Source organism: Corvus cornix, chromosome 1 (assembly GCF_000738735.6).
Source record: "Corvus cornix cornix isolate S_Up_H32 chromosome 1, ASM73873v5, whole genome shotgun sequence".
In the NCBI taxonomy this organism is placed as follows: domain Eukaryota; kingdom Metazoa; phylum Chordata; class Aves; order Passeriformes; family Corvidae; genus Corvus; species Corvus cornix.
In genome coordinates this window covers 101,156,183-101,170,383 of record NC_046332.1, presented here as the reverse complement: position 1 = coordinate 101,170,383, position 14,201 = coordinate 101,156,183, and the positions used below count along the sequence as shown (strand labels likewise).

Here is a 14,201-nt window from a genome sequence, read left to right as displayed (position 1 = left end):
TACTCTTTTAAGGTACCATTATCCTTTACTCTGGTTAAGAAATGAAAAATAAACTTTTTTTTTTAATGCATCTACTTGAAGTCTTTGAACAGATGTTTTCTTCTGATGCATTTCTATTTGCTTTCTTAACAGTGGATTTTAGGAAGACCTATTAAAACTATATTAACCTAAAGAACAACAATAGCTGAAACAGATTTGAGTGAAATAACTGAATTTACTTTTATATATAGTTTAGAATATTTTTAAGTCTTGTTTTAAATGTAAATAAGCTGTACATGATTGGGTGGATGTTGAGTTTTTGTTTGCTTCTTTTCTTTTTTTTTTTTTTTTGTTTCAGTAGTTGGTATTACATTTTCACTGCTGCTTGATTTTGTTTGTAGAGCCAGAATGAAGACTGGGGAGGTTTGTCTGAGGATATCTTATGATTAAGAGCAATCTAAGGCATTAGCCCTTTTGACCCATCTAAATGATTGGTAACTACCAAGTTTACCATTTTGGTGGCATGGATTAAATGGGTGCTATGCAAAGACTGCTGCACGTGTAATTAAGTCCTTGCAAGGGTAAACAAAAAATGGGTGATGGGCTTAACTTTCTGCAACACTTGCATGATGGTCTTTGAAGAGTGCTTTGACTGTTTCCTTTTATTTTCCTTTTATGTACTAACCGCATCAACTTGAAATGTCTGACTTCTACTGGCTTTCTTTGGTGTTGATAATTAAGTGGGATAATGCAAGTTAGAGAAATGGATACCAAAGCTAATAACTAAACAGATGTTTGGCTTTGTTTACTTACAATCAGCCCATGTAAACATGTATTTATTGGAAAATGAGCTGTTTACATCTGCTGTGCAAAGAAAATGGGCCCTAAAAAGACTGGGTGCTGCTGCAATTGACTGTATATCAAATGCCGGATGCTGCATGATAGAACAAAGCTTATTTGCATATATAGTGCATTGCAACATATTTTTGTCCAAAGCATAAGTGGAGTACGTTGTGGCAGTCCTACTAATAAAGGTAAGATTTTAATTTGCATAAAGCAAGTTTAAAACGGACATGAAAATTATTTGCTGGAGAAAACTTAATTCCTCTGCTGCTTATTTGATATAATGATAAACAAGTAGCTCAGTAAACAAATTGGCTTTTGTAATGTGGAACTGTGGTAATAGATCTAATTTCACATGCAGCTTTATAAATATCAGGACTTAGTTTCCAGATAAAAGAAAATAATTATAGTAGGCAAAAATATTTGTAACATGTTCAAAACCAAATTCACAGTTGGTGTATGGGTATTTTCACCATTTAAGAGTTTCCTAGTGTATGATACAGCCATTGATCTGTGTAGGGAAGAGGGGAGCAGCCAATAACCTGCTTGGATATTAGACCTGAAGAATTAGGGCAGCCAACAACATTTGTTGAAAACAATTTCCTGTATGAGCTTGGACATACTCTGAAACAGCTGTGAGAAAAACCTACGTGCTCAAGCTTGATACTTCCTACATTTTTTCCCCAATTTTATTGCTTTTTCTATGCTCTTCATGATAACAAGTTCATGTACAAAGAGTGTGATTCTCATGGTGAGGTTAGAGTTTAAACTGTGCCTGTAAAACTTTCCTTGCAATTAGAACTTTAAAAAGCTACCTATATTGTTTGGGACCTATGCTACAAACAGAGCTGTTACTTAGGAGTCCTAATCTTTTGTTTGTTTGTTTGTTTGGGTCTCAGATGGCTACAAAGACCACTTCTGGCACATACAAGCTCAGGCTTAGAGAATTCTGTGTAACTCCAATTTACTTGTCTACAGTATGTCCCTGGGTGAATTCTGTGTATGGGCATAGTTTCAGTTGAAGAAATGTGCTTTGTCCCCGTTAAACAGTGACGTTATCTGATGCCCATGGAATGCTACTTCTTGGCCTGTACTGTTCCCTGGAAGGAGTGAAGTATTCTAGTTGCTGTGTTCAGACCTTAATTTACAAGGTTATTGTGGTTCCTCAGAATATGGAGAAAGGGAGATGGCATCTGCTGGGCTGAGTGGAGAGGGACAAATAGATGGTTGCACATAGTAAGAGATGGGGAATAGTTTGCCTGCAGTAAGGAGCTGCAGCTTGTATATAGGAGTGAAGATCATCTGTGTTAAAGAAAGATCTCCTGAGGTAAAGGAGGTTGCCTTTGGGCAAGGGGAGGCGTTTGACTCATAGCTTTGGTGCTTGGATTAACTTGATATTTAACTAATAGGTTATACAACTTCAAATTACTTTAATCCTTGTTACTCTACGAGGCATAACCAAGCCCAGAATGAGTAGAATTTGTTTTTTTGGATGGCTGTTTTAGAGAGAGTTTCTTGTAAACTAGGGTGTTGAGTACTACATGTTCCATGTGGCAATTGTAATAAGCCACGTATTCAGAAGTAGTCAGTTCCATAGAGAATGTGGTGAAATTTATGGTAAGACTTGTGTAATAGTGGAAAACCAGGTGAAATCTTTATATTGTACATTCAAATTGTACTGTGTAGAAATTCTGCTTTTTACTGAGAGCATTTTACAGTGGTAAAGTCATGATCTTGAGTCAGGACACAGTTTGCTCATCACCCAAATGCATGGTGACAGTGACTCCTGTAGAGAAAGCTGAATCCATTCCCACTGCCACCTTTGTGTTGTGTTGATCCACTTGCCCTGTGGTTCTGGGGCTCCTAGATTGTTAGCTAAAACTTGAGCTCATGCAGGGGAGCATGAGGGAAGTGCCAGGAGGAAGAAAGTGGCATTGAAAAGGGAAGTAAAAAGCAGCTGCTTTTGGCAAGCCAGGACTTTTGCTAAAGCTGATAGTGCAGCTTAAATTACATGCTATTTTTAAAAAATCACAGTATCTAAGTGTTTTAAAAAGCCAGTGTTCCACACACCTTGTCCTGGCTGACTGTCTGCTGTGAACCCCCAAGTCAGCATGCATAGGTAGGTTCTAATTTGCTTGTCATATGCTGCACCCCTGCTGTTGGCCTGAGTCATAGGAGTGTAGCAAGGAGCTTTTCAGCAGCAGTATTGACTTTTGGAGTTTTCAGCTGTCCTTTTTCTACCTCTTTCCTGTGTGCCAGAAAAACTATTTTTATGATCATTCTAGAACTGGATTTCAGATCCATTTAAACTGATCCAATTTAAATTTCTCATTTCTAAAAACATAAAGTCAGCAGCTTTTTTTTCCCATGTTTATAACTTGTGCCTGCAAACATTTGTCCAAACAGTTGTAAGAACGCAAAGTGCTGCAGGACCAGGAAGGAAGGGGGATGCTTAAATGCTATTGCCATGGAAGCTGAATAATATTGGATGTGACATGGCTTGTTGCAGCAGCATATTCTGGTCATCCTTTCAAAGATAACAGCCCTGCAGTTTAGGAAATGCTTCCTTTAGCAAAGGAGAATAAGCAATGCAAACCTGTATCTGCAGTGCTGGAAGAAAACATTAATGAATCCTTATGTGCATAGTTTGGCAGTTTGCCAAACATACAGATGCTGTTGGCTTATCTGCTCGAGAACTCAGTGATTTTTAATAATTTTGGCTCTAGCTTCACAATACAAAGTACTCAGCTGTAATACGTGCTTAAAGCATTTGTGTTTTGGTGATGGAGCCTCTGATGGATTCTTAGAACCATCCTTACTGCTAAAGGCTGGGCTGTCGATTGTTCCTGGCTCGCTGCATAGCAACTGATTGGTACATGAGAAGCAGAGCCTCCCAGAGCGATTATCACCTCTGAGCCGGCAGATCAGAGTAGCAGCTAAGAGGCAGGAAGCAGCTACTATTATCCGGTTATAGCACACAAAGCTTCAGCTGATCTTTCTGCTTCTGCTTTTGGGAGAGAGGCAGGCAGGCTGCTGCTGACCTTCTGTCATACCCCTCTGCTCTGGCCTTGTTGAGGTGATGTTTTAGAGCCGAAGTCTGCATGTGCTAGGACGTTTTGCTAAATAACATTTGCAGGACAACTTGCTGTTTCATACTCCAGTTGAGAATTGTGTTGACCGACTTGCATCCATCTTGAAGATTGTTTGTTTTCTCTGTATACGAAGCTGCAGACAAGATCTTGACTAGGAGTTAGCATTGATGAAGCAGTGTTCTTTTTATTTGCTTGTGGTTTTTTTGGTTTTTTGTTCTTTTTTTTTGTAAGAGCATCATAGTTAATACTTGTCTTTGAAGATGTTCAAGACCTCATAAGCATTTCTAGGTTCTGTGAGAAAACACTTTGCTCTTCTTTGAAAGTACAAATAGAATTTCACAACAAAAATGCCTTAGTGGGAAATTTCAAGGCCAGGCTGGATGGGCCCTGAGCAACCTGTCCTGTTGGAAGGTGTCTCTGCCCATGGCACAAGTGTTGGAACTAAATGATCTCAAAGATCCCTTCCAACCCAAACCCTTCTATCTAATAGAAGTTTCTGAACAGTTAGCTAACCAAAGTTTGGGAAACAGTTACTCTCCTGTTTTGAAATCCTTGAAAAGGCAAGTGAACAGCAGCAATGTCCTAAAGCAGCCGTTCATTAGAAATATTTCCTAATAACGATTCAGAAGTAGAGTGTAAAAGTAATTGCTTCTGAAGCATTGCTTAGGAAGTGCTTGTTAAATGTTAATCTCTTCCTACTGCAAAAACTTCATGTTTCTAAATGGAAACCCTCATCCTCCGCTCTTGATTTCCCCATAGCCTGCTTCTTCCCAAACTTCTGTACACTCCATGGTCCCACATCTTGTCTGTTGTTTGAGCTAGGCTTTTGTTAGATGCTGACTGAGGAAAAAAGCCAACTCTTTATCAAAAGGTGGCAGCTGTAATTTTTGTCTGCAGTTTAACATGCCTTGCCTTCATAGGCTTTGTGCTGGTTTTGATGGGAAAGAAGTTAAAACAATAACCTAAGCAAACTTCCCCTGAAAAAAAAGTCGTGCCAAGAATTCACAAAGTCTATGTCACTGCCATGAGATGTCATCAGTAACACGGCAGCCCTACAACACACTGAACTTGAGACAGTTTGGTGTAGACACAAATAATTTCTCTATCTTCCCTGAGGAAATAACACACTTCTCTTGTCCACTACAGGCATAAAATACCTCAAATTGCAGCAAGAAAATAATTCAAGGTAGATGTTAGGCAAATTTTGCAGTGGAGATGATAATGTAGCATTTAAGTAGATTGCCTGGAGCACAATAAAAAGGCATTACTGGATGCCTTTAATAGATGAAATAACTCTCAGGAAAGTTACAGGTATGCTATTTGGGGGACTGGATTAAATGAAGTCCCTTCTAATTTTATTTTGGTTATGATTTTTAATTAGTTTGGGTCATGACTGAGTTGGCTGAGAAGATGTCATTTGGGTTGGACTGCCTAAATAGTTCTGTTTACTCAGATCAACTGTACCATTTTTCTGATTTAAAATATCTCCAGTGACTCAGGCTGACAATTTCAGAGTATTATTAGCTTTTAAAAATGAGTTGTAAACACAGATGCCGTTTTGAAAAAGATTAATTCTAGTAACTTTAAAATATTGCAATTCCACAGTGTGCAGCTTGTGTTGTAGAGCTGTTACTTTTCTGGCAATACTAGGATCTAAGACCTATGTGTTAAAGTCAGATAACCAGTTTACATCCAAATTTTTCAGTGATGATTTTTCAGAGGTGGTATTTCATGTTAGTTTGCCATTATATTGTGCTGTAAGGATATCACTGCCTCCTCCTAGCTTCTAGATCAACTAATTTATAAACTCATTAGATCTAGATTGTTATCTTAGACAACATCTGAGCCTGTGAGCATGTCCTTGAGGTCTGCACATTCCCACCAAAGGAAGGCAAGGTAATGTAGATATTGATGTGGAATTTGACAACTGTTCCTTCCCCATATTGTATTTTCTGGTATTTAGACTAGCAGGCCAACTGCTCTGGAGATAGTGTAGTGGGGAACACAAAAAAAAGTCAATCACAGTTGAACCTTGTTCTCCGCAGTTCTGTGATGGCAAACAATTTGTCAAAACTTCATTTTCCTTTTGGTTGTTTGTAAGGCTGCCCACAGTGCCAGGCCCTGTGTGGGACGGTCCCGGATGTCCTTGGTGAGGTACAGAGGCCTCACTGGAACTCCACTGTTTTCCTTACATTGCTGTGTTATCACTTTGTATCTCCATTACTGTTGTCTTCCATTGAATCCTTTAGTTTCACCTCTACAAGGTCAGTTCATTGCTAGTCTAGTTGTGGTAGTGTTTACCACACTAGTGGTTTAGTTCTGCAAACTAAAAAGCCACCAGGAGTGAAATAACCACTTTCTTCCTATTGTTACCTGACCAATCTATCTTGCTTTATCAGTAAACAGTAAGTTTCTTTGAAGATGAGGCACTAATCCCACAGCAGTAATTTGAGTCAATCATCTTATTTTGTGTACCGTGATTTTAACATCAAAGATAGTGAATTCCTCAAGTTGTAAATCATTAAAAGTACAAGCCAGGGTAAGGAATACCCCAGGACTGTGTAAGTGTGGAAAATACTGAAAAGGTAATAAGTGGATAAACATGAAATGAACGTGAACACTTCATGGCCTTATTTGTTCATGTGTACAGTTACGTAAAATGGGACATGGTCAGTGTTTCCAGGCAAAAGAGGGTGCTAAAGATTGTGTACACACATAATCCTTGAATATAACAACAGTGGGTTGTAATTGGCTGCATAAGACTGCCAGAAAATGAACGGCTCTCGCTCTTCCTTCTGTCTGTCCAGAGATCTAATGTAAAATCAGGGAGAAATCTGTTGCAAGGTTTGACAGGCATTTCAGTGAAGACACCAACGCCAAATGTTGGCTCCACATTTCCAGTGGTGAACACTGGAAGACATGAGTTTTTTTCAAGGAAGAGGGGAATTACGTGTATGCAAATATTTCCCAGATAAAAATTGGCATTTTAGATTATTCCAGTATGCCTGTTTTTCAGTTGTCTTCATGAACAGTCCACCAGTGTAAGTAAAGCAGGAGTTTTCCGCAGGGACCTCCCTGGGAGTATTTGTCTGTGGAGGCTCCAGGAATTTTAAAGGTAGTACTTTATTCTTTTTAGTCAAGACTCCTACTCCCTAATAACATACACTCTCATCATGCAATGCCTTTCCAGTTAGGAATATGCCTCAGCATTTTGTTTTTAATGTAGACTGACGCTTTTTACTTAAGCCATGCAAGAGGTGTTAAGTGTTAAAATTCACATTTGTAATTCTTTATTATATACCAGATTCTTTTGAATTCTAAAAGTTATAGCATGCATCATAAAACTTACTTGCAACTGTTAAAGAGTTGTATAGGTGCTATTATTTTGTGAACTACTGGATTTGTAGTTAGCTTGGTCAGAATAATTTAAACTACTGTGACATGATCTTCAGATTACTGATACTGAAAAACAGTGTAAAAACTGTAGAACTTCTAGGACATTTTTGTTGTGCTTTTTTTGTAATTCGAGAATAGAAATTAAAAACACGCAAGCTTGGACATGTGAATAAACTGAGATGGCGCCGAGGAGACAGTTTTAGAAGTCCATGGGAACTCTCTCAGTTCTGTTCTAAAACTTCTGTCATTCTGGGAAGTGGGATACTAAAATAGATTGAAGATTGTAATTGGTACAGGATCAAAAACGGAAACTGACATGCAGAGAGTAGATTTTGTGTGCTTTCATCCCAGGAAAAGTTTAATGGGCATATATGGGGCTGATGCTCCAAAACTGCTGTTACTCCATTAAAAATGTCATCTGTCTTCAGGGCACTGATTTTGATAAGAAAATTGAGTGTTGCTTTCTTTCTAGCTCATCTTTCAGCAAATTGAATACTGACATTCATGCCAATCATGCAAGAGTGTATTGAGTTCAGCAGCATAATCCAAAAGCAAAGAAAACTTTGAGAGGTGTATCAGATGCCTCCCTTTTTCTAAACAGACCCTCTTTCTACAAAATGTAATTTTTGTCACCAGTAATGCCACTGCTGTAGTACCCTGGTGCAGTGCTGCTCACAGCCGTGTTCTGGAGGCCTGGTACCTCTAAATGTGTGTTTTATTGGAGCAGATGTGGTGGGTGATGTCAGGTGCCACTTAGCCCTGTGCCTGTCTCTGACAGAAGCCAACAGTCAATGCTTGATGCAGAGACAAGTAATAGATAGGGTGGTCCATCTCTGGAACAGTATCTCTGCTTGAAACATTTTTTGGCTAAGAAGAAACTCTGAGCTTATGCAATCAAGTATTTATGATGTGAAGTTGTTTTGTGTGGTGTTGGACACAGCATGCAAGTATGGGGGGGTAAAATGATGATTCTCCCCACTATCCTCACCCCCTGGAAATCTAGAGTAGTCAAAAATACAATATTGTATTTCTGTATCCAATGTCCTTTTAATGTCAGAGATACAATAGTGAGATAATATTTTTGTTTTCTTGCGTATCTGTCCACCTTTCTGTTATGTATAAGAATATGTACATTTCTTTTGTAGCCACGTCATGAATACTTTAATGTACCAGTGTACTAAATGGCTTCATTCATCATGCATGCAGAATTTCAGAGGAGATAGACCTGTGACTTACTCATGACAGAACATTATCATCAGCTTGCTGAATCCAGTCATCTTGAATCTAATAGAATGCCACAACCATTCTCTGCTGTTGTACTTTCCTCTTCCCCCTGTTTTACAGTGTTGTCTCTTCACGTCTCATTTCAACAAAACTTGTGCTTGTTGGCATATGGTTTAACTTTTTTATTGTGTGTAAGCTTGAAGTCTTATGCTTAAAAGTTCTGTAGCATTTTCTGAGCTAAACATCTATATACTGCAACACCTACAGTGTAACATTACTCAACCCATGTTTATCTTTTAAATAGGTTGTAGTATTTAAACATACACTTAAAGTCTGTAGGTGAAGTTAAAAGACTTACAGAGAAAGTAGTGAAGGAGTAGTATCATGTGAAATGTGTATACACACAAGTATTAAATGATGTTGAGTGAAATTCTGTGTAGACCATGCATCTTAATTAAAGGTGCAAATACCACTGTCCCTTTCTGAAGACTGGCACAATAGTGTGACTGACCTTACAAAAAGGAGGGAGGCAGAATTGATTAGGTCAAAGAGAATGATGGGTAAATCTGAAATGAAAACATTTGTATTTAGATGTTCAGAACACTCTCGTGAGTAGTTTAACAGTTGCTGCCACTGAAAGCGAGAACAGGATCATTGCTTTACAAATGAATAATAGAATCATTAAGGTTGGAAAAGACCTCTAAGCTTATTGAGTCCAGCCATTAATGGTTAGGGTTGGAAAGATCTAAGTCCATTAACAGTATACTTGCAATATGCCTTCTTAAATTGGCATTTCCAGTTCTAAGTGCAGGCTGCCTTGTGTATTGGAATACTGCCACGAGGGTGAGTGGATTCAGTTGAAAAGTGGGCAGAGTGAGAGGGCATGTAATGCATCCTGTTTGTAACCTAAAACCAATACTGATTTTGAAAACTGTTTCCATGAATTATTATCAAGGAGGTGATTATAAAATGAACCACAAAAAAACTATTTCCATGTACTATATGTGGTAATGCACTACCTTCCAAATGTTAAACTGACATAAAAGTGGGAGATTTAGCGGATTAGACAAAAGATTTGGATTGGATTTGCAGCATTCTGAAATCTTAGAAAATAAGATCATAGGAGTGGTTTTCCATTTCCAAGTTTGCCTTTTTTTCCTGTGAGCCATTAACAATGTGTTTGGATGTCTGGTTAATGCTGCTTTAGCCTGCATTATTTCATGCCTGTTGGCTTAAAATGCTGTGCATTGAGCTGTAATGAGATGCTGTTTTTCTTGTTATCTGTATACAGCTGCTTGCTTCTAAATGACTAGGTAATGAATTAGCTTTTCTGGCATGTTTGAAATAAAGTATTGCATGCACTTCTGTCTCATGTGAATGACTTTTTTCCTCATCTGTGTTCTGATATTTCAAATTTGTGTTGTTTGCCTTGGGTGATTCTGAGCTGCAGGTAGTATATAACACCGCAGAATGTTTTACATAAGAATTACATAAAATGTTTGACACTTACTAAAACAAATAATGTGAACAAAACATAATAAAATTCATTCTATTTGTTTCTTAAAAGTAGTAATTGGTGAAGTTATTCCTCTAGCAAAAGACTTAGCCTTAGGTGTTCCTTGAGATTATATTGTTGATGAGCACATAAGAAGGAACATCTGCCTCAAGGTTACTGCTTTAGTAGTAAAAAAATTAAAATATGTCTGAGTTGTATGAGTGATGTATCTGTGGACAAGTAGCTAATGTCCTTGAAATAGGTTGCTTTTAATAGTTAGCCAATGACCTTTATGTACTTGAAGAAATTTAGTGTTTAAGTATATGCCTGCTGAAAATCATCTAAGACTTTGAATTGGCAATGAAGACAGGAATACTAAACTGCTCTAAAGACAGTGGCAGCACTGCTCTGTATTTCTTCATAGCTATAAAGAACTTTGTTTTCAGGTAACTTTGTAAATATCCTGTTTCGCTCCTGAGTAACTCTTAAGTGTCCACTGCTGTCTAATCAACTTAAAATTGAAAAGGGAATTTATTTCAAATATTTTGAAGAGCCTTAAATGCTTGAGAAGTTGTATTCTTTTAGAATGCTCTTGAGTTCTGGTGCCATAGTTAGTTAACAGTGTAGGATTTCTTGAGTAAAATGCCTTACCTTGGTGGATAGGGGAGGTGTGTCTCTTCTAAAATGAATGCAACAAAGTAATCTGGGAATATAATACAAAAAGTTATATTAAAAATGCTACATAGCCATTTCTTCAGTCAGTGCCTCCTTTTGGGGATTTGGTAAAATACACATGTAAATCTTTAATCCTGCCATCCTGTCTGGCTTTGTCAAGGTCAGTGCAGTTCTAAGAATATTTAAATATTGCATCAGTGAGGGGAAAAAAGCCAAGCCAACACTACATCTTTAATATACCAAGTATCTTGTTTTCAGATTTAACTTGCTTTTTTGTTGTAATTTCTTATTTGCTGCTGGATTTTAGAAGTCATCTCAAAATGCTGAGAGGTGGCCTGTTCCAAGCTCTGACTTCTAAATGAAGTTGCCTTAAAGTATCATAGCTTGTTCCTTCACTGCTGAATCACCATATACATGAGCTGAATGACGATCGTAAACTTGAAAATTTTATGCCACATAATCAAGGTTGATAGAGACAGTGTTCTGATGTTATTTGCAAGGTTTGAGGTGTTTAATTTTGTATTTTACCAACATTATTTTTCTAATAAATATTTGCAAAGCAGTTGAAAAATAATTAGTTGGCTGCCTTAACTGTTATCTGCCTTTTTTTTTCTGCTGCATGACATGTCTTGTTTTAGGATGCTAAAGTAAGTTTATTTATACTCTTGATATTAAAGCTTTTGTTTTGATATGGACACAGTATCCCCTTTTATTTAGTAGGGCATTGTTAATAGTTATGGTAAAGGTCAGCCTAATGTTTCCAGTTTAAACTATTTCTTTTCAGATGCTATGGAAGTAATGAATACAAAACTGATGGTAATTCTTTGGAATTTGGTACTAAACAACTTCCTCTGAATCTAAGGAAAGCTTTCTAAGATTAGAATTAACCTAAAACTTTATGCCTGGTGTGGAATAATAAAATTCCTGTTCTAAAAAACTCCTCCTGCTCTGAAAAGGGATCAATTTGACACCAGGCATACCAAGGTACCTTGACCTGGTTTGATGAATTAAGCATGTGATCACTGTAAAAAAAAAAAAAAAAAAAAAAAAGAAAAAAAAGACTTTGTATAAAGATCTGAAGGGATACTGTATCTTAGTTGCATCAGTAGTTTGATTCACCCATTTATTCGTTCTTCCCTAACAGATTTTTGAGACCCTTGAAAAATTCACTGACTCCATTGCAAGACCCTTCCCCAGTCCCTCCCCAGTTCCTATCTCTGTTAACTCGGTTGTGATTTGTTCCCTGCTGGTACATCTGAATTGTTTTATTTTTATTACGCTTAAGGGCAATAAAATCTACCAGCTATTCCTGTGAACCATGACAATCTATTTAACAGCTCTGTGAAAAGTGCAGCTAATACCATGTTTGCAAACTGCAGTACTTCCATGTTTTCGTGTCTTTTCAGCTTGCTTTTTCAATTCAGCATCTTCCATACTAACTCGTGTGCGGTGCCGCTCAATACAAACACAGTGTTCATTTACTGCTATCTCACATTTTCCCTCCGTAGGAAGCAGAGACCCCACGTAGTGTACTTGAAGAAATTGGATTGACATAAATCTTCTCTTCAGCTGATACCATCTCAGTGTTTCATACTGTAAATGTTCACTGCCTTCATTGTAATGTTTAGCTAATGGTGTAAGATGCTGTTTGTCAGTATTACTGTTTTGCTAAGCTGCTTCATTCAGGCCTACAAGAAGAATACTTTTTTTTGAAAAGGGAACAAGAAACCTAAGTTCAGAATTTATAAGTGAAAGGGAATTAGATTTAAATTGACTCAGTGTTTCCCTTCACTGCATTTATAGGAAAATTGCATTTGACTTCGGTAAGTCTACTGTTTTTTATAAGTAAACTTGACTTCAGGAAATAAATGTATTACTATGACATAAGCATAGTCTATCTAAATGAAAAGAAACTACATGGACAACTCCAAATATGAAACATTACAGTGTAGAAATTGTTCATGCAACCAAAGAATTTGTTCATCTACATTTTAGTCACCACTTGTGATTATTCTGCTTATTTCAGTTGTAGCATAAGGATTGGAAATACCTGTTTACTACTGAATTTGTCATTATACCAAAGAATCCTGCCAGGATCTGCATATCAAACTGGTAAAAACTGTTAAGGTGATAACTGCTTTTTAAAGAAAACTGATCAACTCACTAGACGTGAAGGTGTATTTTAGTGTAGCTACCTTGAGCAAAACTGTGCAAGTTACTATACTCAAAAGGGAATGCATGTAGGGGAAAAGGAAAACCAACCCAGACTGAATAAGGAGACTGTTTTTAGGTCTGATATTAGCTTGCTTAGACTATGAACACAGGAAAGGATGTCAGCTTTCTAACTGAATAGAGAGAGGCATAATGAAAATTGAATACTTTCAGAGATGAGAAAGAAGAAGATTTACAGAAGGAACCTTTTATTATTTTCTTTCAAAGTCTACCAATTAATTTGTATGCATTGGTGTTTTATAGTTATGCTTTATTGGGTGTATAGGTACCTTTAGGACACATCAAGTGTCAAAGTCATTTAACTGCTTTTCTTGATCAACACGTTAGATATGTGCCACATTCCCTACAAAACTCCTGCGTGATGTACAGTTGAACCAGCTAATTTGCAGTGAGAGCTCTTAAACATTAGATTTGCATAGTATATTCACTACAAATCATGTAAATTGATATCCAATATATTTTGACACTTCTGAGCAGACTTTCAGTAATTACAAACTAAGCCTGTTTCACTTGTGGAAATATGATCCATATGTGGTGTTGAGGAGACAGTGGGAGTCTAGGCCTGGGAGTAGCCAAGTTCTGTTGCCTGTCCCCATGGAGGGGTTGCCGTCCCTGCCCTCCCGTCCCAGATCCCTCCCTCTAGGAGTTTTGGCTTGTTCACCTGAGTTAGTGCCATGTTTTCACCAAGTTTAGCACTGGCAGTGGTCACTGGCACTTCTGTGGCCAGCTGGAGAGCCAATTCAGTAGCACCCAGCCAAAGGAAGAGTGCGGTGTTGCCACTTCTAAGACCCCTGATCCAGATGCAGCATCAGTACTTGTGCCAGCAGAACGGCCAGCCAGGGCCAGGCTCTGTGTGCCACTCCTGTGGCAGTGCCAGGGCCGTACCTGTGAACTCAAGCCATTAGAACTTGTCCAGGGATGCCCACTGCGGGATTTGCACACAGATGCCAGATGACCAGAGATCATTTTTGTCCCAGGGCATTTCCCCAGTGCACAGCGGGCAGGGATAGGTGAGGGTAGAGGGGTAGCAAAAGGACCCTGTGTGTGAGATTAAAGTGGTAAAATGGATTTAAGTCAAACCAGAAGCAATTTTATATGTATTAAACACGTTTTTAAAGTTTACACTGTCACTTGTATGTGCTTGGCTGGATTAAGCTTCGTTGTGATTGTGACAAACTGTTTGACCTCTGTCTGTCACATTGGTTTAGTTGTAATAAATGTCCATTTTTACACCATTGCTGTGTTTATATGTAATTAGTGCCTGT

The 14,201-nt window shown here is 38.0% G+C and overlaps 1 protein-coding gene across 6 annotated transcripts in view; it reads left to right on the top strand.

The window, feature by feature from the left end:
- The window catches only part of AP1S2 (adaptor related protein complex 1 subunit sigma 2), a 31,162-nt gene extending 16,991 nt beyond the window's left edge, over window positions 1-14,171 (top strand). Inside the window, exons 5-7 of one of the 6 annotated variants that reach the window (XR_005601751.1) lie at window positions 381-473; window positions 11,343-11,351; window positions 12,213-12,295. Coding sequence is in view for 4 of the 6 variants with exons in the window: in XM_039550830.1 (XP_039406764.1) it covers window positions 11,343-11,351; window positions 12,213-12,260 (57 nt within the window). In the remaining 2 variants the exon portion in view is untranslated. Of the gene's footprint in view, window positions 1-380; window positions 474-8,455; window positions 9,904-11,342; window positions 11,352-12,212 lie in introns of those variants that run through there. The other 5 variants (XM_039550830.1, XM_039550837.1, XM_039550842.1 and 2 more) reach the window with 5 other exon arrangements.
- The last annotated feature ends 30 nt before the right edge of the window (window positions 14,172-14,201 follow it).